The sequence below is a fragment of the Chanos chanos genome, chromosome 2 (assembly GCF_902362185.1).
Source record: "Chanos chanos chromosome 2, fChaCha1.1, whole genome shotgun sequence".
In the NCBI taxonomy this organism is placed as follows: Eukaryota; Metazoa; Chordata; class Actinopteri; order Gonorynchiformes; family Chanidae; genus Chanos; species Chanos chanos.
In genome coordinates, this window is record NC_044496.1 from 40,243,748 (window position 1) to 40,271,735 (window position 27,988).

Consider the following 27,988-nt stretch of genomic DNA (forward strand, 5'->3'; position numbering starts at 1 on the left):
GTGTAAGGACACAGTGACTTGTATTTAAAATAAGATCAAAATCAGACAAACATCTTCCATGACGTAGGAAAGTTTAATACATAGAGGTCTATAAACATTATGTACAGTACAATTCATCTGAACAGTGGCTTTCCTTTTCACAAATATAAATTATTTTCACTTGGCTTTCCATAAAGAATGACACAAATCGGAGGACTCCAGGCTGGAGAATGGAGTCAGAGGGAACAGTTCCGTCATGACAGACTCCCCCTCATTCCTCTGAACAGAAGCTAGACGCCTACTCTCCTGTGCAGTGGAGTTCATTATCACAATCCTTTGGGATCGAAAAACACCAAAACCACATTGTTCCCCACACATCGCCGATCGTTCGACAAAGCGTCTTGATGAGTTGTACAAACCCATCCTGGTAAATAAATCCAATTGGAGCGTGCCAGGTTAATACTGCATTGTCTCTGTGTTGAGTTTCTCTGAATGTCTGTCAACTCACACAGTATGCCAATAGAAACAAGAATAAGGCACAAATGGGAAAAGCACAAAAAACAAACAAAAAAAAAAACAAAACACAATCAATGAAAAGATTATCCCAGGTCGCCATTCTGAAATTTGGCACTGGAACAAGGCGACCCCATAGAGCTTGGGTCATTCATTCATTCTACATGGTTATATCCATTCACAATGCATTTTTATCAGATTTAAACATGTCTCAGTAAAATACACATGATGGGGAGAAACAAATATAACAAAACAAAAGTAAGATTTCAAAAACATCTCATTATTCCTTGTTACTCAATACTTATAAAGCAAAAGTCTTGTAGAGTACTGTGTTTTTAGTGCAATTGAAGATCCAGCAGTACCTCTCACACTTGTACTGACCGCAGAGATTCAGTGTATTGAAATGGTGCCACAATTTACAACAGGAAGAGACAGAGAGGAAAATAGCTTACATATAATAGCAATTATAGTGTTCTAAACATTATCGTCAGGTTGGTTTGGAATACTGTTGGGTAAAGGCCTGTTCCGTCAGGCTACTGACTTTATCAGAGGATAAGCAGACTCACAGCAGCTAGGAGATACAGGGACTGCAGTGGGACAAATTTAGGTCAATTCAGCAGCCCAACTGATTGTTACATGACTTACCAGAGATTCACTTAGTACTGACAGCATTACAGACAGACCTCCACGGCAAATAAGATTTTTACATTTTCACTCATTTTTTCAACGTGGGCTCATCCCAATCTTTGGGGGCAGGCTTGTCAAATTTAAGTGGGATAGTCTCAAACAGTCCAAAAGTAAAGAGTGAAAAAAAATAAAGGTGCAACTGACAATACAATCATTTTACTTTTCTCATGAAGGCTACTTTTGCAAGAGATTCTTATTTTGAACAAAACAAACCAACAATAATAATAATAATAATAACAACAACAAGAAGAACAATAATAACACAAAAATAATGTTTACTTTGGGAAAGATTTCCCTCATCTACCGATGCTTCAAAAGGCCAAACGCTCGAGGCACTTTCATGTATCTTATCTCAGTCATTCTTATTGGCTTCATCAACTTCACCTACATAATAGTCCACAGGACTAACTATGCTCTGACATGTCGTGAAATCCCGACCCAAACAACAGTTTGCTGACAGTGAACCTGTCTCAGAGACCCAGGGGGGAGGGATGAGGACGCGATGGGCTGGCAATGCTCCACAGGATGGATTCTCTACAGTGGTGATGGGCGCTCACAGAACCTCTGACTGGGCGGTGGAGGGGGTTTGGTGGTTGCTGGTCGAATAAACGTTTGACCTGCGAGGTGCTGCGCACAGCCCTGCCAGACCAAGTCCTCTAGCAGCATACACTGTCCCCAGAGTGTGACGAGAAGGTCCTGTCTCGTCCTCCGCCCGCCCAGATCTCATGTCTTTCTGTTGTTCCAGTTGAAGTCCATCGCCACTTTCTGTTCAGCAGTTCTCTCGGGAGGGGAGCGAGAGTCGTGGGGGGACTTCTGGGCTTGGGGGGAGCGGGGATCAAGCAGGGGAGGGGGTTTGTCTGGATGGAAAGGTCGGTAGTGTTCTGGGCCCAGAGGCCCATGGTTTCCCTGGACTCTGTGATCGGGCATCCTCCTGAAGTCCTGAGGATGACTTCCGCCTCCTCCTCCTCCCTGGTGGTAGTTTGGGGAACGGAAGTCATCAGAGCGTCTCCTCTTTGCATCTGGGTGTCTGTTGGAAGAAAGCGGCAAAGTTTTAAAAAGGCTCCCTGCAAGACCACTCAAAAATCTACAAATGTGTTCTCTGATTATGACTGAAATACCCAAGGCATTTACAAGAACATAAAAAGTATCCTCTAGCACCATGTGACCAAACCAAACATTGGTCAGGTGCCTGTAATGGTCACCTGGTTTGACTCTTAAAGGCACAGTTATGCTTGATGCACTGGCCATTGCGCGCGCAAACTGACGTGAGCACAGCGCCATGACCTTTTATACTCGTGCCTGGGGGCACTTGACTCACTGCAGTCTTCTCCTAAACGATAGGTGTCACAGCTGAGAAAAATACAATCTACACCGCTGGAACAGCAATTAGAAGAAGCAATGTAAAGAAAATACATCATTCAAACAAACACAGTGGCGGACGAGATGGTGTTGCAGTCGTTCGAGGAGGAGGAAATGTTGTTTTTAGCTTATTAGCTAAAAAGCGACGCAAAAGAAGGTGGTCTGTTTGTCCTTTGCATGAATGCAGACATGTCGGGGGAGAATTCATGTCCTCATGAAACCTATCAGAGTTCTGGAAGAAGAGATGCACTTCAATTATTTTCACGTCTGCACACTGTTTTGACGACCTGCTCCATTGGATCAAGCCATTTATAAAACACAAAAGACCCCACTGCAGCCCAGTCAGTTTACAGGACAGACTAGCAGTTACATTAAGGCTCCTGGCATCTGGAAGCAGCCAGAAACATGTCCCTGCTAGCTATAAACCAGAAGCGATGACCATCTCCCTCGTCGTCTCTGAGATGTGTACAGCAATCTGGCAGGCACTCAAAGATAACTTTGTGCCCTTGACCATCAGGACCCAATGGGCAGATATTTCACATGGGTTTTGGAGAGCGTTTAATTTTCCCAACTGTTCAGGGTGCATCGATGGAAAACATGATGCAATTTGAGCTCCACCGAATGCGCGAAGTGATTATTTCAATTATAAAGATGCTAATTCCATCGTGCTAATGGCCATTTGCGATGCGAACTATTGTTTCACAATGGTGGACACTGAAGCATACGGTCGCGAGAGTGACAGGGGGATTTTCCAGAGTAGTCGTTTTGGATCCCAAATTCTGCAGAACACCCTTGAACTGCCATAGCCTGTGAACCTGCCTGGCACCAACACCAAGCTTCCCCATGGGTTCCTGGGATATGCCGCCTTCTCTTTGCATGTGAACTTAATGCAGCCATGCTCAGGTAATAAACTTAAATCTAACATTTTTGAACATAAATTATGGCACCTACACTTGCATTTGAACTTCTGTTCAGTCTCATTACAAGAACATTATTTTTCACTTTTGCAGGTGCAAATCTGGATGACGCACAGAAGATATACAACTACCGGCACTCAAGGGCCCAGAGGTTCATTGAGAACACCTTTGGTGTCTTGGCTGCACGCTGGAAGATTCTGGGTCGGCCCACTGAATTTTACCCAGACAAGGCTGTGGATGTCGTGAAGCCCTGTGTTGCCCTTCACAACATGCTTGCACACACAGATGCTCCAAAGTGCCACTACATCCGACCCAACTTCACAGATGGCACAGCAGCAACGGGTGAACTTCTGCCTGGTGAGCGGAGGAGGCCTGTGGCAGGAGACAACAGCCTGGAAGATCCTGGGAGACTCTCCACCATACGTGCATCCCATGCTGCAGTTGCAGTGTTCCTAACAACACAAGGACTTGTAGCCTGGCAGGACAATGCCACTCGGAGTGGTTGCCTGAACTAAACTGGTCTTGTTAATACTTTGTGGATTACTCCTAAATGTGTAATTAAGTGATGTTTAGCTTACTGTGGTACCCTTGTGTCTTTCATTCCTTACTATCCATGTGGTGGGTTAACTCAGACAAAATCATACATACATATCGTGAGCAAACACCAGTTTTATCATAAGCAACAACATTGTGGTGTACCCACAATACATCTCCAGTGTTCCAAAGGAATATTAACCATGGACATGACAAGTATGACATGTCATGATGGCAGCCGTGGGTGATTTACAGTGTACCCGGGCAAACCGTGCCTGTGGTGTGTCCTGCTGCTGGCGACTCTCTCGCTCCCGCTCCCTCTCTTTGTCTTCTCCGTATTGCTACATGAAGCTGCTCCTCTTCTCATGCAACTGTTCTAACCTCCTGGTTAGGCCCTCGCCTGTACTCCACTTCCTTTTTCGTCCTGATGAACTAGGGGGAGGTGAAAGCACAGAGACGCATGACAACATGGACAAATCCAGGGGCAGTGTAAGAGAGGGAGATGGCGGAATGTCCGATGTTTGTCTAATTGGAGAAATAATGACTTCAGAAGGGATGATGAGAGGTGGCGAGGTGGCATGTGAGAGTGAAGATAAACGTATGGAGTCTGTCTCCGTCTCTGGATGTTTGACAAGCTTGGAAAGCCATCCCATCTCTGTTAAAACTGGCACCAGTTTGTTTCCTCTTGGGGCACCACTTCATGCTTGTGCTCGATTCTTGGCCTTCACAAAGCGATCGTGGTGGTTTTTCCACAGTTTTCTGCAGAACGTCTCATCTTTCCCACATTGTTGTAGCAATCTCCCTCCATGAGTTCAGGTGCCACCTGGTAATCCCTATGCTCCCACATTATTAGATCGTAGAGATGTCTGCAGAGATGAACCTGCTTGCAGACTTGTGCCTCCAGCTCATCCATTCTGCATTTGCGCCTGCCACGTATCGAGCGCCAGGTCACAAAAATTGGGAGGTGTGCGACTAGCCGAAATGACACCAAAGCGCACCGCACGCCAGCGGCAATGACGTCACTTTTGGGCGCACGGAGCATAAACTCCACTTAATACATGTAAAGAGCTCCATTAGAACTCTGTGCTGTGTGCAGTGTGCAGTGCAGCTCCATTACACACACTTGTCTCTAACAGAGGTCAGAGCCTATCAATTCCTTAGTACTGTGTAAAACTCTGCTTACCTGTCATAATAGTCACGGTGTCCCCTGTGATCCCGGTCGTTGCTGTACTGGTCATAGGGGCGTTTGCGTGGCGAGCCACTGTTGCGATAGCCACCAGAGCTACGGTACGAATCTCCGTGGGGACGGCGGTCGCCATAGTGATGTTCTTTATATCTGTGAGGGTCATAGGGGTGATGGCGCTCCCCTTGCCAAGACTGGTTACTGTTGCTAGAGTAACCATATTTGCGGTCTCTCTGCCAATCTCCTCGATCTACATCCAAAAAAATAACACACAAAGGGACAAATGAAATGGCACATGAATTGCTGAGCAACAGCAGAGTAAAACAGGCATGCTGCACTTCTCTAGAATTTTGTTCTAGTTCTAGCACTAACACACCTAACTCTACCAACTGTACCAATCAGGGGCGTCCCACATACTGCAGCCAGCTAGCGCAATTGGAAGCCAAATAATTAAGTAGGGAGGAGAAGCTATCTTACTCTACTTCTGAAAGGTTAAAAGGTTATGGGCAGACCCCCTATCTTACCGTCATTGGGAAAGTGTCTCTTGTTTGGCTGGTTATAAGGCTCTCTGTGGTGGCCGTGGGAAGGTGGCCCAGATGGGTGGGAAACGGGTGGATGGGGCTTCGATGGAGGAATAGTCCCTGTGGAGTCTCGACTGGAACCCGAAGGTTCTGGTCTGAATGTTTTTTTCCTGGCAGGGTCGTCTTTCTTCTTTTGCTCTTTCTAAATAGAGCACAGAGGAGAAAATGAGTGTGGCACGACAGAGGGAGGAGAGGTAATGCTCCACACCACGGCTCAAGAGCTTACCTCTTCTTCCTGTGAGCGTTTCTTCTGAGCCATCTTATAGAGCTTATGCAGTTTCCTCGCCCCAAATTCAGTGAATTTGGACACAAAGATCCAGAGATTTCTGCCACGCAAAAAGAGAGATAGAAAGCAAGGGTGTATGTGAATAAGAGTCTGCGAATGGAAGGCATGGGAGGATGGAACAGTGACTCTGGTATTTGGCAGTGAAATCGCGCAAAGTGCGCAGTCCAGAAACAAATCAGTGCTTGTTTTTCAAAGCAATATCAAACATGTTTTCATAGAATTGCTTACTTAGTACTTTCTAGTGGCTTATAAAATTCTATTTGCTTACAACAGGCACATTCATCAAGCTCCCCCTACTTAGTCAGAGTGGTCGTCTGTATACAGTCTTTCCTTCTTTGTCTACATTCCTCAGCATCCACCCACACTCTTAGCTTCATACTGATGTTTCATACAGCTTCATAAATAAATGATGAAATTATCAAGTTTTACGCAATCATGTTCATATCTCAACTTCACATACTCCCGTTTGTTCACGCTATAAAGATAACACACGACACCAAAATCTTTAAGATCATTTCAGAAAGTTGACATTTTGAAATTCAGCTATCACAAAACACATCAGTTCCCAGTCTACAGACGTTCTAGGGTCAGACCACGCTAGTGAAGGATAAAAAAACGACTAAAAGTGACTTCAGTGTACGAGCGCAGCTCATTTTACCTTCGCCATATTTTCACGTGTTCTGGGTCGTTGTAGGCTTTAAGGCACTCTGTGATGCGGTCTCCAATCTTCAGCAGACAGGTGCGGGTGTGCTGAAGCTGCTCCTGCACTGACAATCCCTCATCAGGCTTATCTAGCTGCTTCAGGGCTTTCTTCACCGGCCTCATCCTCTCCTTACACTGCACACACGTGCACACACACAGACACAGCTCCCTCAGATGTATTATAGATGAGTTAATGAGCTAAAGATAGCTCATTCAGATTTCCGGTTGAAAATGAGAGCAAAACGTGTAACATTATGATGCATATCTTAGGAAATAAGGCCTCCAGTCAACTGTGAATTGAGTGGGGAAAAATTGGAGCAACTATTTCTATTTAAAACTTTTATCATTACAAAAAGCTGACTCACAGTATAAGCCCGACAAACTGCTTCTACAAATGTTCCAGTATCTCTATGCTTTGTGAGAGGTCTACTTGAAAATGCTGCAATGTTCTGTCTTTTAATACCACTCAAAGAAAGAGTGTAAAATGGAGCTGTGCAGCAGAGAGAATCTCTAACACTCACGATGCTAAAGGTCTCCTGATCCAGTTCATCATCCTCTTCCCCGATGGGGATGGGTTCACTGCCTGCCGTGATGTGAACAGGGCCCTGAGACTTCTTCCCTTTGGCTCCTGGTTTGGTCTGAGACAGTAAAACAACAGTTTTTGTTAGGGAAAAATATTTACTTTGGCGGAAAGATCAATTCTGACCGCTAACACAAAATCTACAATTAGGTACATAATTCTCTCTGACAGATATGCATGGCTCTCAGAATGGAATTTCATTCTCATGTAATAATGTATGAAAGATAATGACAAAAATACCTTTTCTTTTCTGGGCTTGGAACGTTTTTTGTCTTTGTCGCCATCTTTCTCTTTCTTGGGAGTTCCCTGTTTCTCTTTATTCTCTTTGTTATCCTTTTTCTTCTGTCTCTTCTTTGTGGGAGATTTGTCTGTTCCATCATCCTATTAAAAGAGGTGAAAACAAAACCATGGGTCTTGGTGACATATATTCAATCAGAATAACTTCACATATTTTCTGTGCATGATAATAAAAATGTGATGTTGGCTGACTTGACATTTGTAGACTAAGATTTCATTTTCTACACATTTTTTCACCATGCAAAAAAGACAAAAAATCTCTTCTCCCTTCTAGAGAGCAACATTCAAACGTATCCAGGACTCCGTATCAAGTTCGTTCAGGCATTTCCAGTTGCCATTAAAATAATTACTGTACAGTATGATAAATCTTCAAAGACTATCCTATGTTTTTGTGGCCATATAGGGCACTCAACATTTCACACAAGTATAAGTGTGAATGCACTGACCACTAGTTTCATCAATGTGGCTAGTTTATCCTGTAAGTCAGCCCTTTACCTTAACTAGCACAATCTATGAAAGAAACAGATCAGGGAATGTAGCCGTGTTGTTTGAGCTAACTTCACAGTTATCTGATTCGGCATCACACACAACATCTCTACTTCAATTATCCATTCAAATGGATAAATGAAATCATGAAAGTATGAAAATATGACGCCTGAGGTTTTGCTAGCATACCTTCACCTCTCCCTCCTCTGAGGGGTTGTCCGAGAGACGGGGAGAAGAAATCTCATTGGCCAGTTCATCTTTGGGAGCTTTGTTCTCTTTCTTCACACGTGGCTTCCTCTTCTTCACCACGGTCTAGTTGACAAAAAGCAGAGAGTCAGTGAGCCAAGAGAATGGCTCATTATGGGAGCAGCACATACAGTCAGTCCGTCCAGATCATTAGTCAGCAGATTACTGAATGCTCATTATTCACTGAACACTACAAGCTGTCCAGTTGGTAGGAACAGCAGCATCTCCACACACTTGAACCCATCTCAGCACTCCGTGTGGCTGGCAGTTCCCAACTCACCTCCTCTCCTTTTGAGGAATCTTTACTCTCCTGTTCCTTTTTCAGCATCTTCAATAGGTAGTCAGCTCTAAGCTGCAGCTGCTTACCCTGGGGTTTCTTATCAGGGTCGTCTGGAAGAATCTAAATATTTCCACAAGGGTAAAAAAAAAACAGGACTGCTCAAGTTACATCTGACAACAACACTGGTAAACAGTTCTAACCTGAAGAGACCTTTGCTGTCTGTGCTGTGTGTACCTTATCGGACAGTTTCAGGTCAGGGTCGGTCTTAATGAGGTCCCAGTTGCCATAGCCATGCTCATAGATTCCCAGTAGAAGCTGAGTGTCATCTTGAACGTCCCAGTCCACATCAAAATGAGGCACCTTTACACGACAGGTCAGCTGAAACCTGCACAGAGACAAGACGAGGTCAACAACTGCTCTTCCAGCTGTCACATCTGTCAAAAAACACTGTTCTGAGAAAATGACAAGTGTAACTTAAACTGCACTTCAACAAAATATGTTTTCACATTTTTATTTGAAAAGTTTATTCTGTGCTTTGTTATAAAAGTGTACAGGGTCAGTCTAGAGACCATGTCTGCTTACTTGCTTCTCTCAGATGGGTTAGTAGGCACAGCTTTGTGAAGAGGCTCAAATTCCTCCTCATGTTGGATGATGGACTTGGCATTGACCTGTACGCCTGAGATCTTAATGTTAATACCCCGCCTCTTCCCCGGACCTTTGGCTACATGACAGGAGAGGGGGGGGGGAAAAGAGTGAAAATACAGCAAATGTTAGGAGAAGTTCCCATAACCATTGCCAAAATAAAAAATTCAAGCCACGTCTCAGGCATTCTCTCATCAGTTTCAGTGGAAACACAGAACTAAACAGAAATATCTGAACCTTCGGCGGGGTTCTCCTTCATGTGCTCTTCATGTTCTTGCACTGCGGCCACACAGCTGCTGTGGACCAGCTCTCCCAGTCTCTTTAGATCCGCAATGGACTTATCCACAAGCTCAGAGTCGCGGGCAATGGCCTCCAACCTGTCAGTGAAAACCCCAAGACCTCTTTAACACGTCTCTAAACTGGGTAAATCTCATGTCTAACAATGAGGCACACAAAGAGAAAAAAGTGAACTCTACAAAGCTCAGTGCATAATTTGGTGGTGGCTTACATGTTACTGTATACTGTATGCATCTAGATAAGTGACTTGGGTCATTTTAAAAAGCAAAAATAATTATAATAAATCATGAGTTAATCATTGCTATCAGCAATAATCTGTCTGTCTACTGCCATCATTTTAAAAAATAAAGTGCATACCTTTCTAGAGGTGCTCCAAATTTCTTGTATGCCTTTATGAACCTGTTGAGAAAACGCATTTGGTATAAATGGACTGCCAATGATGGCATGAAATATCTTGACTGACTGGGAGCTGTGCAGTTTCTTACCTGCGAATCTCGGTATCAGTGAAACCTTCCACGTTGTTTTTCCGAGCTCTGGGTCTCCCCCTCCTCTTTGGCCGCTTGTCATCCTCACTGTCGTCGGTTTCACTGTCTGAACCCGAAGATCTGTGCTTCAGCTTGGAACCCACATCACTGTCGCTGTCATTAGCCTGTGCCTAGAAAACAAAAGCATTTTACTTTTAGATAGGCGTATTACACAGGGACACACATACAAGACACACACACACTACACTCACACAAACTCAAAGCCTTTGGATACACACACACACACACACACACACACACACACACACACACAAAGCCTTCAGATACACAGCCAAATAAAACACACAGATCAGTGGCTCAGTAAATGTATCTCACAGAATGGAATCAAGTTCTTAGTTATTTGAATTACCCTTGGGGAAACACTGTAGCCGCAGTAATTTTCACCTCATGGAGCAACATCACTTTTAATAAAACTACTAGAATATGAAATGGGAACAATATGATTTTGACGGTGATGGCTGGATATTCCTTTTCATTTCTCATCTCTCATTCCAGCACAAAATAATGAGCATGTTGTAACACCCCCCCCGCCCCCCTCCCAGGGCCTACCTTCAGCTATAAAACATAAAGAGTCATTACCAAACCTGCTGATGCTGTTGCTTCAAACACGATTCAATCACAGGGGACTGAGCATAAAGCTATGAAACGTAATGAGTCATAACTGCCCGTCTAGCGTATCGTAGTTTGCAGCAGAGCATGAGAGAGGACGAAAGCATGAAGACTCTGAGGACCACTTCAGAAAGCCATCTGTTACACAGATACATCATGGCTCAACGAAACTTTGTGCGTGTGTGTGTGTGTGTGTGCGCACACAGTAACCTGTGCCCAGAGACTACATCTAGAACCTCACTAGAGCACCGTAACTAAGCTCTAAACTACCTCGTAATAAAGAGAACATTATTATATCTGTCATAAACTAGTGTTTCGCAGTGATATAATGGCCCTCTGCTGCCCTTACTATTACTCCTAGGTACATAACTATGCATCAGAGTCATGAAGTTTGCTCTTTTTTACTGAAACCACCAATTTTGGTTTAAAGCCCTTTGCTTCCCTCAGTAATGACTGTCACAGTAAGGATGAGTTTTATTCTAAGAGGAACTCATCCTTGGGCTGCTCACCCTCTTGTTGGAGCTTCTACTCCTGGGAAGCATGTAGATGTCCTCCATCTCTTTCTGTTTCTGCTCTTCCTCCACCCGCCGACGCTGGTCCTCAGGGATAATGTCATCCCAATCCCTAACGGGTTTCTCCTCAAGTTCTGGAACGTTCTCATCCATGGTGAAATTAGCCACCTTAACAGGATACACAGGCAGCACTTGGTAAGACAGATAGAGGATCGGGACAGATGAGACAGTGAGATGAAAATTTGGTGAGGGCCAGGCTGAGAGCTGCTGTGTCATGTGGTATACCTTGAACTGTGACAGTAGCTCATCTGTAGCGCTGGATCCCTGATCACTCTCTCTGGTTTCAGCCAGTCGCAGGATCTCATCAATGTCCATCTCCTGTTAAAGAGAGCAGTGTCTCAGAGTGGAACTTTACATACGAAAAGCGAGCAGCTAAGTTTCTATCTGAGTCCGGGACATAAATACCTGTGGTTCTGATTCTTCCCCTTCAGGTTCCTTGAACAGATCTTCAGCGCCAAACTTTAGGATGGCAGTCAATTCCTCTTTATTAAATGGGTTTGAACTGAAATATGTAGTTAATAAATAGTTAAAATGAGACAAAAATCTGCCTTTGTATACGGAATTTCCCTCACATAATATTCTTTAATCTATGCTTCATTGTTTCACTCTCAGTGCCAGCATAAATTCTCTTTATAAATTAATGAGCCACGAAAAAATAGTTTTTTAAAAACTTCAAGTTTTGAGGAGTGTACCTCCTCTATGACCGTTTCTGTATCAATTTTTTGCCACCCTAATTTGTGGATAAAAATAAAACCCATGTTCTCACTTTGAATTTCCTGAGCTGTTATCCAGTACAGTTCGTCCAGTGGTGTCCATTCTTTGAATCACCAGATGGTCCAGAACCATCTTCTTCTTAGCCCTCTCAATAATGTCTTCCTCCACTGTTCCCTTGGTCACCAAACGGTAAATGTTCACCTGCACAGAAAAGGAGAACCATTTCCTCAATCTGATAGTTTCGTTCAGAGACTGCTGGCAACATTTAGACACCATCTCTACAACAGTTCTTGTCCTGATCAAACTTCACTCATGCAATAAACAGACTGCTAGAAGCTTTGATCTGCAGTGTCAGAGTTCTGCGCTGCTGGCCCTCCTGGGTTGAGCTCTGCTTACCTGTTTCTTCTGGCCAATCCTGTGAGCCCTGGCCTGAGCCTGAAGATCATTCTGAGGGTTCCAGTCGGAGTCAAAGATGACCACAGTGTCTGCTGAGGCCAGATTGATGCCCAGGCCTCCAGCCCGAGTAGACAGCAAGAAACAGAAGTCCTGGGACAAACGGAGAGAGGAAACATGGCCTCAGGACAAAGCAGAGTTATAACACCACAACACTCAAAGGCAGTCGCCTGAGTTTTGGGACAAAGAGAAACCACCGGCAAGAACATAAACGTTATAAACATTCCAACTTTGAGACAGCGTCATACGCGCCCACGCATGGTTGTACCGCAGCAACACCAAACAGTTCTTCAGATCTCTTGTTGACGACATAATTACAGGCCTCTCACCAGCTTACAGTATCATGACAAGAGGCTTTGGCTTTTCCCACACTGCACGAAACATTAACATTTCACGAGCCTGGTGAAGTGCACGTCAACTGAGCTCTGACGCACAATGTCAGCTGCGGTAAAAAAAGATCTCTCAACCATCGGCATGTCTGCTAGTTAGCCTGGCTGCATGCAAAAATACAGACAGCAGTTTGAATACATACCTCTGAGCCTTCCGCATTAAAGTGGTCCAGTGCTTGTTTGCGGAGTTCTCCCTTAATGGATCCGTCCAAGCGCTGAAGAGAGAGAAAACAAAACACATCAGGATTGGCGATTCACCTGGGCTGTCAGACCAGAGCTAGCTACAGCTGACTATAAACCAGTGCATGGCCACTATTCCGTTGAAGATCCTAGTAACTACGCAGTCAAGTAATAAAGCAGCAAAGTGAGTACACTAAAGCATTAAGAGGGAAGTTGTCCCTGCCCTACAGCCACGCTGGTTTGGGGCCATCAAAAATATCAGACGGATAAAAATAGTGCTGCCAGTCTGCACACTGGACATCTGATCCTGTTTACACCTGAGTCCACTGCAGTTCTGCCCCTAACATGTAGGCTTCACTGCTCTCCAAACCAGTGCAAAGACACAGCAGCATAGACTGTAGTACAAATCTTCTATCACAAAGATATACTATAGCATCAAGCTATAGTATATCCATTTTGAAAAGGACAAGTGTTTGGTGTACATAGGCCCTGAAGAGACTAGTTTGAAATGAAACACTTTAAATTGATGTTTGCAACCACGCAGGGCACTATGGTTGGTGTAGGAATAGACATACCTGGAACTGGTAGCGTTTAAAGGCTAGGTAATCAGCCAGGATGTCCAGCATGCGGACCATCTGGGAAAAAATGAGGACGCGATTGCCTCTCTCTCTCAGCCTTGTCAGAAGCTTATCCAAGAGCACCAGTTTCCCGCTGCCACGAATCAGAGCCTAGGAAACATTCAGAGACAATCCTGAAATTTCTCCATTTTCCAACAAAATGAGGCAATGCAATGTTAGGTGTTACGTTAAACATTGTTTGCTTATCCATCATGTATTCTGATGTGAAACTCTTTCATGTGAGGATGTGGACTTTGAAACCTTCAGGTGCTCCTGTGGACTCTCATCTGTGTCTTCTGGCTGTTTGATGAGGAAACCATGGTTACAGCACTTCTTCAGTTCCATGACAATATTGAGGAAGCCGGACGTGCTGCCTCTGGTGCCTTTAGCAAGGGCCTGATAGTTCCTGGTCAGGATCCACCTTAAAGAACCACATACCAAACCACCTCAAAATAACAGTCTAAAACCTAAATAGTGCTACGTGTCTGTCGTCAAGGCAAAAAAAGAAATACATATTTATCACAAATCGAATATAAATGGAGTGTGTTATGATATAAATATAATTACAGAGAATGTGTGTGGGAGGGCTTACTTGTAAAACTGTTTCTGCTGGGCGGACATGTCCACACGAAGGATCTGTTCCACTTTAGCAGGTAGGGATTTCTCTACGTCTTTCTTGACACGGCGCAGCAGGAAGGGCTCCAGGACCTTGTGCAAGCTCTGGTAGCCATTCTCTCTCCCTTTACCATGCTCATCTTCAAAATCTTCCCAGGATTCAAACCTTCCACAGGAAAAAAAAGTCATGGTATTATACAAGCTCATACATCAGCCCCGCTACTGGATTTTACAGAGAGCTGAGCACAAATTTGCATTAACGTTATGGAATTCGAATCTGTTACCTGGAACAACATTGTATAAGTGTACAATTCCTTGTCTATTTAAGACAGCTGCTTGCATTTTTGTAACATTAAGACTTTGCATTTGTATTGTGAGGCATTAACCCATTAAGGCTGGATGCAACAAAGCGCTCTTAGCCCATCTTAGTCTCTTAGCCTTCGTGTGGACCTCAAAAATGTTTCTAAAGTTGCGCTTCAGACAGTGACAATGGCTGACGACCTGACCGAGGGGAATGACACTAGGCGCTTTCGGACCGAACAGTTCTAGGGTCTAATTCAATAGGAACTACCCCCTGTGGAGCTTCCCCTAGAACTACATTCGTTCTAGGGCCTTTTTTCTGTTTGCTTTCGCACCGCCAGTAGGAACGCTGAAGTGACGTAGGCCGGCCGACGGTATAGCAGCTAAGAGCTGTTGTTTACGACTAACCAGGATAACTGCACATTTCTGAAGTAAAAATTTAATGACTTTTATGACCTTTTAAATACCTCCAAAAGGAAAAAAAAAGAACCATTACTGCGGCAAAAGAAATCGACAAACTAGACTACAGTATACGCAATGAGTTTTATTGAATTTGAATGACAGAAATATTGATTGCACATTAGATAACCTGTAACTGCCTTCTCATTAACGAAAATAAAACTGTATGGCGATAGACCCAGTCCAATGGAAAAAATAATTTCCCAGTGCATTTATGCATTTACCACCGCAGTAGCAGTGAATGACTTGATGGGCATAGTACTTTTCGGGTGCTAGCATAGCGCTTGTGCCTGACGCTTGCTCCCGGCATCGTGTTTTTTTTTTTCTTCCCTTTTTCCCCGCCGCAGCCCTAAAATCGTAAGCTGGATAAACACATTCTTATTTTAGGTTAAAATGCGGATCACAGCCACACAAGCGGACACACAAGCACCTACCGAAGCGGAGTGTACGCTACCTCTTCAATGTACAAATATACATTGGACGTTGCAAAATGGTCATTGTTGGGGGATATAAAATACCGGTAAAATAAAACATAAAAACTATGTGCCTCCTCCTACAATTCCAGACATTCTGAGACATGAATATCAAAAGCTAAATGAAATACGTTCTAAGACTTTATATTTTGCATGGATCTTTAAAAATGGCAGTTGCAATCATCGTATACCTGCGTCTGGACCAATGGCTGTACACCTACGTCACAAGGTTCCTATTGCGCTGAGAAAGTAGCTACCCTGAAGTAGGAGCTAAAGCCCCTCAAAACAGCGTTCTAAGAACTATAATCGTTCTAAGTTCCTGCGGTGCGAACACGCGAAAAAGGGGGTACTTTCTCCAACAGTTCTAAGAACTATGGAAAAGTTCCTCCGGTGCGAAAGCGCCTACTGATGCGCTCCCCTTGCTAAGGAAAACAAAAAGCATTTCACGCTGGAAAAAAAAAATAAACAAAGTATTTCGCCTTCCCCACATGTATTTCAGCGAATCAAGATGCATTTCATCGGTCATGGGTCTTGAAAACGATGACACCATCTAAAACATGTTCACATCGCATCCGCCTCTAAAGGGAGAAACATACAAACGTTGCACCTGGTCTTAAAGGGATCACGCAAATGTTGCATCTGGCCTTAATGGTTAAACTGGGAGCAGTGGGACAAATGGACATACTTGTCTGGCATGAGGAAGTGCAGCAGGGACCACAGTTCTTTGAGAGAGTTCTGTAAGGGGGTCCCTGTGATCAGCAGCCTGTGATTGGATCTGAAGTCCATCAGCGTTTTATACAGCAGCGAGTCATCATTCTTCAGTCGATGAGCTTCATCCACTCCCAGAAATGCCCAGTTTATGTTTCCCAAAACTCCCTGCGTTCAGGCAGGTGAATCACGACAGTTAGCACATCACAATGGTCTTTCATTATCTTTGCTACTTTGTAACAGAAAACACGTATGATAAAAGAGGGGATTGCTGTATGCGTCAGAAAATGACACTGTTCTTGTGTTTTCAAGCGCGACTTTACATGACATCAGAACAGTACTAAAAATCAAGTCCAGCTGTGGCTTCAGCTTATTAAGATACATTCCTTACCTTATCTTTCAGTAGAATTTCATATGTGGTCAAAAGTGCATTGAATTTGATTCTTTTTGTCTGTTGGTGTATCCACTCGTAGTCACGGATCTGTCACGGAAAAAATGAGCATTTAAAAACCAAAACCGATGCCCATTCACTATGATTCTCTGCATTTGCAACCAGTCGTACCGTCTTTCTGCTCATGACGTCCCCCAGGTAGACTACAACGTTCATGTCAGGAGCCCAGGTGTCAAATTCCCTCTGCCAGGAAGTGAGGGTGGACAAGGGGACCACGAGAATGAAAGGCCCGTACAGCTGGTGCTGATGGAACAGGTAGGACAGGAAGGAAATGGTCTGGATGGTCTTACCCAGGCCCATCTCATCAGCTAAAATAACACTGTTACACCTGGACGCAAAATGGTAAATATGCACAGAGGTTTAACATGCAACATACACACAGTACATGGCAATATTTTAGTCAATAATGGGATTTAATGAGCTTGCAATATCCTCAGAGGCATTTTGTTCTTGAAATGAAAATTCAACAACTAAAATTCCAGAAAAGGTGGTAATTACCTGCACCAAGAGTGGGCCAACCAGTTCAGACCATCTAACTGGTAATCTCGAAGCTCCAGATTCTCACCTCCGATATAAGACGGCTGTTTCTTCAGGGCTACAAATCTAGGTCTTTGTTTCAACACCTGAGGAGGAGTAATATAGAATTAAAATAAATAAATACTAACTTACACATTACTAATGAATTAAAGATACTTTCTTCATCACATAAATTGACAACAGTGTTTCCACTGATCACAAGATACACAGCACAAACACTAGATGAAACTTTTCTGCATGCTTGTTTTCCAGACGCATAACACAATGAAGGCATGACTCACTTTGCAGTCTTTGGAGGGAACAGTCTTGCAGGCATTCCTGCTGTGGAAGCTGTCTATGCAATGCTGAAACTTCTTCCCTACCAATGCTCCATCTTCCCATGTGCACTCTGCATAGGGCAAACCCATCCACTTACACAGATACTCTGGCTCGTTGGAGCTGGTTTTATGGGCTGACAGACAGAAAGCGAGGAATTACTAATTACACACTTAATATCTCAAGCACTGTAATTACTTCAAATTGCAGCGAGGCGAGAACTACACTCAGAACCATAAAATGTGACACGATTAGTTTTGGTTTTTACAGAGCTTGATGCATGATATGCAATTACAAAGATCACTGAGTTACTGGAAATAAGAGGGAAAAAATGCATTCCATTCATAGAGCTTGTACTTACAAGGAAAATCAGACGGTCCTTGCGATTTCCCCGTTTTCATGGCTATTGAACAGAAATAAAGAGAAAAATCTTATATTAAATCTAAAATTACTAAAATTATTTCTTCTAAGCAATTTATCCCAAATTACAAATCACTGACTGCCATAGATCTGTCCACTTAATCAAACACTAAAAGCCATGTCTGTCTCTTTATACTTCTGAGAGAAACACACCAATGACTCTCTCCACAATCTGAAATTGCTTGTTCAGGTCACTGGTCAGTTCTTGCTGGCAGTTGTAGTACTCTAAATCCTCAGGAGATGCTCTGGACAACCTGAAAACAAAATCACAATGCCATGTAGCTTAAAATGTCTTGGTCTGGAGGAGAGGGCAAACAGCTCTCTCGACTTCAAGTCTATGAGAACAAGGAAAGAAGCCAGCTGTTTTATTAGCCTTTTTTCCCTCAAAGTACAAAAAGATCATATTTTGATGCTGTCATATTAACAGGGGTGATTTTCAAAAAAAAAGAAATAAAAAATCTTTGGGTCAAATAAATGTTCGCAAATACACTGAACTAGTTCCATCACGTTACCATTTTAGACGTCATCTTGGATGCGTCATCAGCACTGTATCTCAAAACCCTAATCAAGTTTCTATAAAATCATTTACCATAGGTTGAGCTCTTCATTCTTCTTCTTGAAGTTCTCCAGTTTCTTCATCCCTTTGACTTTTTGCTGGGTGAGGGTGTCGACACTCTCCCAGGTGTTGTGGATGTAGGACCACCCTTTCCATTTGATGAGGTACTGGGTTTCTCCTTCATCCTTGGCTGGGTCAAAATCGGCACCCGGATCGCCATTCTCCTCCACGGCGTAAAGTGTTGTAGCTGCCCCGGAAGCTGAGAACAAGGAAAGACAGAATTCACAACTCATATCCTCTCAAAATCAGACCTATTTGTGCTACACATGTGATATGTCTGAGAACTAAGAATTCTGAGATGGGTAAGAGAAAAAAAAAACAACAACAACATTTGGTTGGCTCACCTCCTTTTTTGCCTGTTCTGGTATCCAAGACCTTCTCAATGGTCTCGCTGTCATCATCTTGCTGTTCTTCACCTCCATCTGCCATCTCAATAAGGTCATCAGAGTCGGTCTCAAAGTCATTTTGGTCTTCCTTGTAACTACAGTCACACAGCAGAAAGAGTTACAATAAGATGTGATCATTTGTTCAATAAAGCAGAGGACACGAGAAGGGAAAAAAATCCCATACATTTTGGGTTAGATTAACTGTATCTTTTTCCTTTGAAAATAGCTCATGTGGGTCAAATTGCGATCTATGTATAATAACTGACTCGTACCTGACTTTGGTAGCTGCCCTGCGTCGTGTCTGTCTCTTTGGAGTATCTTCCTCATCATCATCATCCTCGTCATCATCATCTTCGTCTTCCTCAGATGACTCTTGCTTTCTCTGTTTTCGTCCTTTTTGAGACTGTTGCTGCTTAGCTGAAGCTGTTTTGGTCTGTGGTCTGTGAAAATATCAAACACAAAGAGACAGCCAGGTACACTTAGACTGTGCAGGATTTATAACGAAGCCACTCTGGCTCTCTGTCCCTTCAAGGCTGTGTCGCGAGTTGGATGCACACCTAACAGCCTGACTTACAAGCCAACGGCCTTGAGACAGCTTTCAACGGCAATACAAACATTCATTTCACTATACATCAATGCATTCACACGACTACAATCAGACCAACCACTATGGGCTGCAAGGGCTAAAGCCACATCACCAAAATCATATCAAACACTGCAAACGATTAGACACAGACAACTGAGGGAAATCTGGCACTCTGTGGACATCACTTTCACTACTTGTATCTGATCATATGTTGCTCGTGATCAAGTGGCTGTGATCAGAGGAGCTGTCTGAAGGCCGGGCTTCACTACACTCTTACCTTCTGGCAGGAAGTCGTCTGGATCTAACTTTTTTCTCTTCCTGCTCACTCTCTGTACTGCTGGCCTCCTCATCCTCATCTTCCTCTTCGTCATTTGAGTCATCATCTTTCCAGGTATTACTTTCAACACAGAAATACCACAGGTTCATCTTTTTGGGCCTCGAAAGGCTTTTCTTACTATGCTTTACCAAACCCTCGATGAGGAGTCAGCTCCTAAGCCAAACCATATTAGCAAGGTGAGGGGCTTATGACTTGTGTGTGTCTCTGTGGCCTTAAACCTAAAGTCAAAGCCATAAGAGTGTGTAGAGAAGCATCCTTCTGTTACGATTACGACACAGCACAATACTCCAAAATGAGTAAACACAGAAACAAGCAGCAAATTAAAAGTGAGCTGTGCTCTTTGATCAAAAGACATTCTGCCTGAAACAGAAAAATAAAATATGATGCATGCAATGTGAGGCCATACATACTGAGAAAATCCTACATATTCATATGATTATCTGTACAACTGTCTATTCTGAACTGTACAGATCACCTGTCCTCTAAAAATACAATCAATATTCTAAAATACAACACTCTAAATGAGAGAGTCTGTTATTCATCCAGTAATCTAAATGCATACAAATGTACATATATAAGTTAGATATATGTTTAGCACTGAATAATTGCATTTCGTGCAGTATGCCTTTAACTGTAAACAAACCTGACACATGGAATGTAACTAGATGTGGCATGTGTTCTAAAGCTGAGGATTAAGAATAATTTGCAATTTCACACTTTTGGGAATTGATGGTAAACACACAGAAAAATGACCATGAGAACATATGAAATGTCAACCTTAACACTGGGAATAAGTGATGTGACCAATTGACATCCATTCATTTTTTCCGGTGTACTGGTACTCACTCTTTCTTTTTCTGTCGTGGTCCTTTCCTTTTAGGGCTTTCACTCTCTGACTCACTGCTACCCTGAAAATATGTAGAACAAGCTCTTCTCAGTTGTATTTCACACAGCTAATTCATACATCCTTTCATAGTCTTATACACATACACTGTATGGAGCACTTACTGTTGTCCAGTCAATTTAGTTTATAATACACACTGCAACAGATGTAAAATATTCAGTTTATGTGTGTACTGAGCTTGGATCTTTTATTTTATTCCATAATTACAAAACCTAAAAAATGTTGAGCAGCTCGACTAAAATAACAAGGCGAATGCGGCATCAGACGCATCAACCACCAGATGGCGCAATGATGAATCCTGTAGGTAATCATTCAAACACAAGGTGGTGTTTATAATACCTCATGTACTGATGCCCCTCACCTATTGTCTATAAACCAATATGCAGCATTTCTAGCTGGCAGTGCCCCTAAACACACCTTTTCATCTCCCTGTGACCATTACTACAGAGATGGCTCAGGTGCTCAAAGCGTAAAATTAGAAAACACTTCATTCATGAAACAAAAAAGCATTCCTGAAAGACTCCTGTTTGTCAAAGTATAAAATGACTGGCCCACCTCGGCTCCTATATTAAGACGAGCAGGTTCTTGTCTGCAGCGATTAGATCTCCTAACACCATAGACATCTGGATGCTCTTCCCACATCTGTAATTATGCATAAAACTAGTAATTAAATGGACGTCTGTGCATCTCATTGCCTGTCTGATGTCTTATTACCATTTACCATTTATGCAACAGACCAGGAATCTCAATATTATAGGGGCCATCTTAAAATGACAGCTGAATTCCCCAAGTATCTTAAAAAAGAACTTGCCTTGCCTTTCTAGGCTCTGTCAAGACTATTTTGAATTTAAGGCTCTTAAAAAAAAGGTTAGAGTGTTTAGAGAGCAGGTTTCCTCTTAAGCCCACAGCACAGTAAACTAGATTAAAGATTATGTAATGGAAATGACCTAATTCTGAGTTCTCTCATCCATTGCTGCCATTTTTCTCCTAGAAGACAGCAGACAACAAGATGGCAGCACATGACATATTAGCTCCAAACTCAGTAATAAGACCTAATGGTCAAACTTGGCCATAAAATATGTGATTGCTCTACCAAAAATGAGCAATCCAGAATTATTAAACAATCAAATTTAGCAAGGCATGACACAAGGTAGTTTTCTAGATATTTGAGTTTACTGATGTGGGACAGGGGTGCAAAGACTTCTCAGCTAAATCCTTATCTTAACTAGAGATTAGCTTTGAGTAAATGTGATGTACCAACAAAAGCAGTTCAAATAAAGACAAAGACCACACATTCTATGTTTCTTTTCTTTTTTTTTTTTTTTTTGCGATGGGGGTGAAAGGTCATATAATCTCACTCAAGTTGCCAGTGTTTAATAGAGGTACTGATTTCATGTTGATTTGGAGCGTGAAAGACCTTGCCTATCTGTACTCGTTACCTTTTTCACATCCGCCAAGTTGTCTTTCTTCCTAACTGGTTTGTCTTTGACCTCTGTGGAGACCTGCCGTGATTTGGACCCAGTGGACCCGCTCTCCGACTCAGAGTGACTCTCAGAGTCAGATGTGCTGTTGGACTCCGAATGGTGGGATCGTGCTCTCTCACTGCCCTGCTCGCTCTCCGACTGACTCCCAGATTCTGACCCCGAGCGGTTTGACTCCTCTGAGGCTGAATTGCTAAAAATGTCAAAAATGGGAATGTTCAGACCACAGAACCCAGCACTGTCTCTAAGTAAGAGGACAAAAAAGTAGAGCTTTCAGCTTGCATGGTAATGACGAGCGTAACCTGTTACCCCATTGCCAAGTGAATAGAAGACATCAAAAAATTTAATCAGTTATAAATGATAACATCTAGTAACACAACAAATAATTGTTCTTTTATGTTTTAAGACAAACATACAATCCACCTATGGGGTAGCAATGCTTCAAAGAGGATGATGAAATACTTTGAAATTGGCTAGCTCTTTTTCTGTGCTGACGCTTGCAACAAAAAGTCTTCATTTAATAAATGTGCGTAATGGCTTCACTTGACCCTACAGAGAGCAGTGAGATTAAATGTTGAAAATTTGATTGAATTTCCACCCATTGCACAAATGTGAAATCTTAATGTTGTCATATGAGTTCCAATCCGAGTGAAAACAAAACCCTAAAAAAAAATAAAACAAGCCGTTTACCTGCTCTTCATTTCATATACTATGACCACTTTGTGTTTTCAGTAAAATCCTGAAACTCCCACAGTGCCTGCCTTTTCCAGAAGAACAGGTATGGAGAGCTTTTGGCTGTGTCACGATGTGCAAGTTACACCAGTTTCTTTAGACACAATGGCTACGTGGTTAACTCCATGTCTCTGGTTGCTATACTGCAATACATTGCCTGCTAGGCTCTCAAAAGACAAAAGCTTCAACACTGGACACTACAGCCTCTTCTATGTAATCTAGAACACAGATGCTGACAAGATATGAGTGGTGAATTTAAATTTGAATTTTGGTGAATTGAATTTATTCAGGAATACTCTGATTTTGTTTACTGTTTGAAAGTAAAACAAAGGTAAGTCCATTAACAAATAAGATTTAAGATAAACTGTATTCTTTTCAATTAGTGAGAAAGACAAAAATACAATTAAAAACTTAACTTTTATTACAATGATCACATTTAGTAATGGAAAATGAAAGGTACCTTCAATATGATTACAGCAGAATGTCAAAACAATTAATACATCTAATTACATTTCAGTGAAATTACATATGTTTAACAGCAGTGATGTAGTACCAATAAGAATCATTCATCATTAAAAACAGCCCACACACCTCTATGAGCTATGTGTCTGGCAGCACATGGTATTTAGTGGAGTCAGGGAATTACATAATGGGCCCATGCCATATTAAGTCTGGTCTGACTGTTGCACCGTGAACCGAGACTATGATTTAGTGCAGTACCCTCTATAAACCACATGGGGTGTGAATGCCTTCCCCTACCCGACCTTACGCTGGTAGTCTGGGCCTTGAAATAGAACATTCTTGGACTACCTTACATGGTCAAACATGTGGTAGCCAAAATGGAACAGAACAATAACCTGCCTAACAATGATGTTAAGTGACAGGTATGTTTCATCTTAAATTTCAAAATGTTACCAATGGACCTCTTAAAGATAAAACCAACTTGAATACATTGGACAAATGAAAGCATTATACAAACAGCAATAAAACAGGATGTAATGTTTTATTAGAGTATATCATCTCAAATTATTCACTACTTAAATAAAAGCATAGTGATTGGGGGAATAAATGATTTGAAGATTTTGGCCTAAGTTTTTTTTTTTTTTTAAATGCAACATCAAATAAGATATTTTTTTTAAGTCTTGACAGGTGTTACATTGTCAAAATTTGACACACGGTGATGGTAAGGCACAATGAAAGGTTCAAGTCTCCACATACTACCAACAAGTTACTCATTCTGTACTGTCTGCTTGTGAAAGCATGGTGGTTGCTGACAAAGCAGGGTAGCAAGACATGCTTTCCTTTCACTGAAAGTGACATCACACATAGGCGGTACCACTCTCTAGGCTGCTTTGCTATTGGCTATCATGTTGCTAGGCACAGAGCAGCCAATCAAAATTCACAATCCAAACTTCTGACCTTTGAAGCACTTCCTGCTTTCCCTTCCTGTAGTTCTAAAGTGCCTTCTATGTAATGCAGCAAGTCATACAAGCTATGCAGCTCAAAGCAAGAGCCATTTTGTGACTTTGAAGTGGACTTTCAGCCATTTAATGAAACAGATCACAGATTGTAACAGCATGGCCCTCTATGATCATGGGAGGAGGTTTCTCCTAAAAGAAAGCACTGTCTGCTGCTTTATAAATTAATACATGACTCAAATGTTCATATTAAACGTCCTACCGTTGTGACTATTAATAAATGTGTTTAGAAAATGGCTGCCACAAACTAAGTAAAAGTACAGGCATTACACCAATGAAGCAAATCTGTCATGATTTCAACACTGCATCATATACCTGATAGGCTCAAGAAAATTACATAATGTTCATGTAACCAGCAAGTGCATACATCTATCTTTCATTTTGTAAAAGAGTTAATTATGAAACACTTAGAAAGTATGAAGCACACACTGAAAATACAGTCTTGTCCCACTCCAATTTAGTATTTTTGTGTGTCGCGCTTCCTATTTATCTGTGCATTTGTGCAAACCCCATTCATCCACCATTTAAGGTTAATTTTAATGGACAGTCATCTATTAGAATAACTATCTGACACAAGGGGATTAGTTTACAGGACATATTTTGATATGACACTGTTGTCACACATTAAACAAAATCATCTCACTCTTTACCCATTCCTGATCCTCAGAGTTCCATAAGCTTCAAAGCTGTTTGGTGGTGACATGTCAGTGTTACTTGGATTTCAGAACCAATCCTACTGATAAATTTATGTACGTTACAGTTAACATCTCCCTTTGGAAAGCTGTAAAAACAAACTGTAAAATAAGAGATACTGGCTACTCCACAATTATGCCACACTCTGAACATGACTGGCATTGCTCCATCCAACTGCTGTATTAAAACAAAGATGAATGACTCTTTCATAATAAAGGCATATTGATCATTAGGAATACGTCAGTGAAATACTGTGTCAAGCTCATGGTCTTTAAACTGTTAAAACGGCAATCTGGTCAAAACAGACCTCTCCCATAAAGTGCTTTCAAAATAAATGATTTGAAATTTCACAAATATCAAAACACAGTGTCATCAAGTTATCTAGACAGGACACAGGCCTACATTTCAAGCACATTTCCACAGAATTTTCACATTTCATTTGAACACTCCATGTGATCATCAGATATGTATACTTACCATGCCACATTACATTATTTACCATAAATCCTGGTTGTGTCATAATATAACACCATAAAGAACCTAATACACATTTTTTTTGTTTATTTTCAAAGTGAACTGTTTATTAGATCATAAACTGATCATTAACAATCATGTGTGTTGTGTCTGTAGTATCCCGTGAGTCCTTTAACAGACTGACTGTCACTGAAGAAATGTTCAATAGGAAATAAACAATTAATTGTGTGGCCCCATACTGAAAGAACTTCTAAACTGTACAGCACATGCCTACAATGACTAAGGTTCCTCTTCGGGAGAGGTTTCACATCAGATGTTGTTTTAGCAACATTCATAACTGAGTCATTAAAACGGAGGTATTAACATTTATAAAACTGGGGATAGTAGTTTAAATTAGATGAACACAGCATCCCAGTGGAATACAGATTTACAAATAACTCATCAGAGCTAATATACGTCATAACATCAGTGTCCAGTCAACAGTGAGCTGAAATTCATTTATTGAAACCTGTTATTTTTAAGAAAAATCAACCACTGATGGTCCAACTGAAGTCATTAAGGAATCAATTATGGCAGAGAAATATGTTCTTTAAGTGGAGTGTGCATATGATCATTTCACTCTTAAATGTTAAGAATGGTTGTTTAAGTCCTTAGGAAAAAAACATTTTTATTTGTTACTTAACTGTAACAGGGAAAACTAATTAGGTTGCTAACACTGGCCCAAACACCATGCAAGTAACTTAACTCTGTTCCATAAAATCCAATGATAAATGCTTTCACAGAGTATTCAATTTAAATACAACCTGATTTCACAATACACGTTGTTTTACGTTCTAATGTGTACTTTTACTAATCAATGAAAACTACATACATAGACCAACGATCACATTCAGCTGTCTGTACATGCAATAACCATAACGTCACTGCACAACTACGACCTGAAAATATCGATGAAAACAACAGATCTTCACACGTGGGATGAGAAAATTTTAAAAATGTCTAAAAGACATTAACGTTATATGTAAAATGGTGCAATGCAGCACGGACTAATCAGGCAAGGTCATTCTACATTGTCACTAAAACACAAAATATATACAGTAAGCATACACATCTTAGTCCAAACTGAATCGAGGACCACTTGTGATTGGTTTGAATTTGGGTATGGATGCTTTAGTCGGGCCCAAAAGCCTGGTCGCAAGTTTTAGAAATGCTAGCAAAAAATTTGGGTGTGGCTTTTAAGAATCCCAAGGTCAATCAACTGAAACGGGTACATATCGTAGAAATTGTGGCTAAAAATTGTGTACAGGTGATCAACCATGCCTGTCAAGGTAAACAATCAAGACAGATGTCAAGAAAGAGAAAAAAAATATTAAAGCTCGTACCTTGATGCATTGCTTTGTGCCGAGGTTTCATCTTCCTGATTTTTATTCTTATTCTTCATCATGGTTATGTCTTGAACTTTTGTTAATGTTGATCTTATGTCCTGGTATTTACTGTCAAAAGTTGAAAGCAAGGTGAACCATCATGCAAGTCTCAATCGCCTGCTTTTGCTAAAAGGACAGCAAAAGCCTTGCCGTTGCGACACAGAACAGAACAGCATTGTTTCGGACATTTAGAGAAAAATATAAAGAAAAACATTTAACAATTATGCATCGATAATTAAATGACACCTGCTCAATTCTAATCAATGTAAAATAACCATATGCCAACAGCATTTCAAAGCGATTCACAGAGCGAGTCACATCCATAAATTCTTACTGCGTCATCAGACAAAGGACGATTAAAGAAATCGTTTTAAAAATAAAACACATGAAATACAAAAAGATACAATGTAAACATACCTATTCCATAGACAGGAAGATAAATGAGTAGTGCTTTCACGTCCGTAAAAAAAGACGATTTATTTCTGTAGCAATAAAAAACAAAAAATATATATCTACGACGTTTAAATGCTATTCCGGAATATTATTTGAAAATAAAAATGATAGCACTGGCAGGACAACGGCTATTAACTAAGCGACTCGAGGGTCTAAAGTGCCAGGCTGAGCGCACTAAAAATGGAGGAGCGCCATGGCCGCCAGTGCAAGGCAGGGAAAACAACGACTCGCGCATCCACACTACACCACTAGACTTCAGAACGAAAGAAAATATAACAAAAGAAACACAGAAACGTCTACACTTTTCGAAACGAAATAATCCGAAAAGAACGTTTTAATTTTGGTCTCCGTATGAAACGAAAAGTTCGTCAAAGTTTGAGAGAAGTGCTAGAAAGAGCCCAGCGAGGCTCGACGTGTTCCCCTTCCCAAGGCTCATCCGCCATCTAGAGCTCCTTCCCAGCTCTGAGAGCTAAGCCTTTGATTGACGTTCTCTCCATT

At 41.8% G+C, this 27,988-nt stretch overlaps 1 protein-coding gene across 1 annotated transcript; it reads right to left on the bottom strand.

The window, feature by feature from the left end:
- Positions 1–54: 54 nt before the first annotated feature.
- On the bottom strand, positions 55–27,988 carry chd2 (chromodomain helicase DNA binding protein 2). The gene is made up of 39 exons (XM_030792583.1): positions 27,455–27,988; positions 26,996–27,106; positions 22,195–22,429; positions 21,311–21,397; positions 20,698–20,759; positions 19,792–19,911; positions 19,201–19,368; positions 18,887–19,023; positions 18,516–18,741; positions 18,080–18,180; positions 17,868–17,909; positions 17,473–17,642; positions 17,153–17,277; positions 16,766–16,982; positions 16,595–16,684; positions 16,181–16,371; positions 14,241–14,429; positions 13,910–14,069; positions 13,607–13,759; positions 12,995–13,066; positions 12,406–12,555; positions 12,062–12,210; positions 11,701–11,797; positions 11,521–11,613; positions 11,233–11,403; positions 10,055–10,224; positions 9,927–9,968; positions 9,510–9,649; positions 9,213–9,351; positions 8,865–9,015; positions 8,631–8,750; positions 8,294–8,416; positions 7,562–7,702; positions 7,263–7,379; positions 6,698–6,876; positions 5,980–6,079; positions 5,697–5,895; positions 5,173–5,422; positions 55–2,206 (listed from the first exon to the last, which is right to left on the bottom strand). The coding sequence occupies exons 2-39, from the start codon at positions 27,055–27,057 to the stop codon at positions 1,903–1,905; spliced, it is 5,442 nt and encodes a 1,813-aa protein (XP_030648443.1). The 5' UTR covers positions 27,058–27,106; positions 27,455–27,988; the 3' UTR covers positions 55–1,902.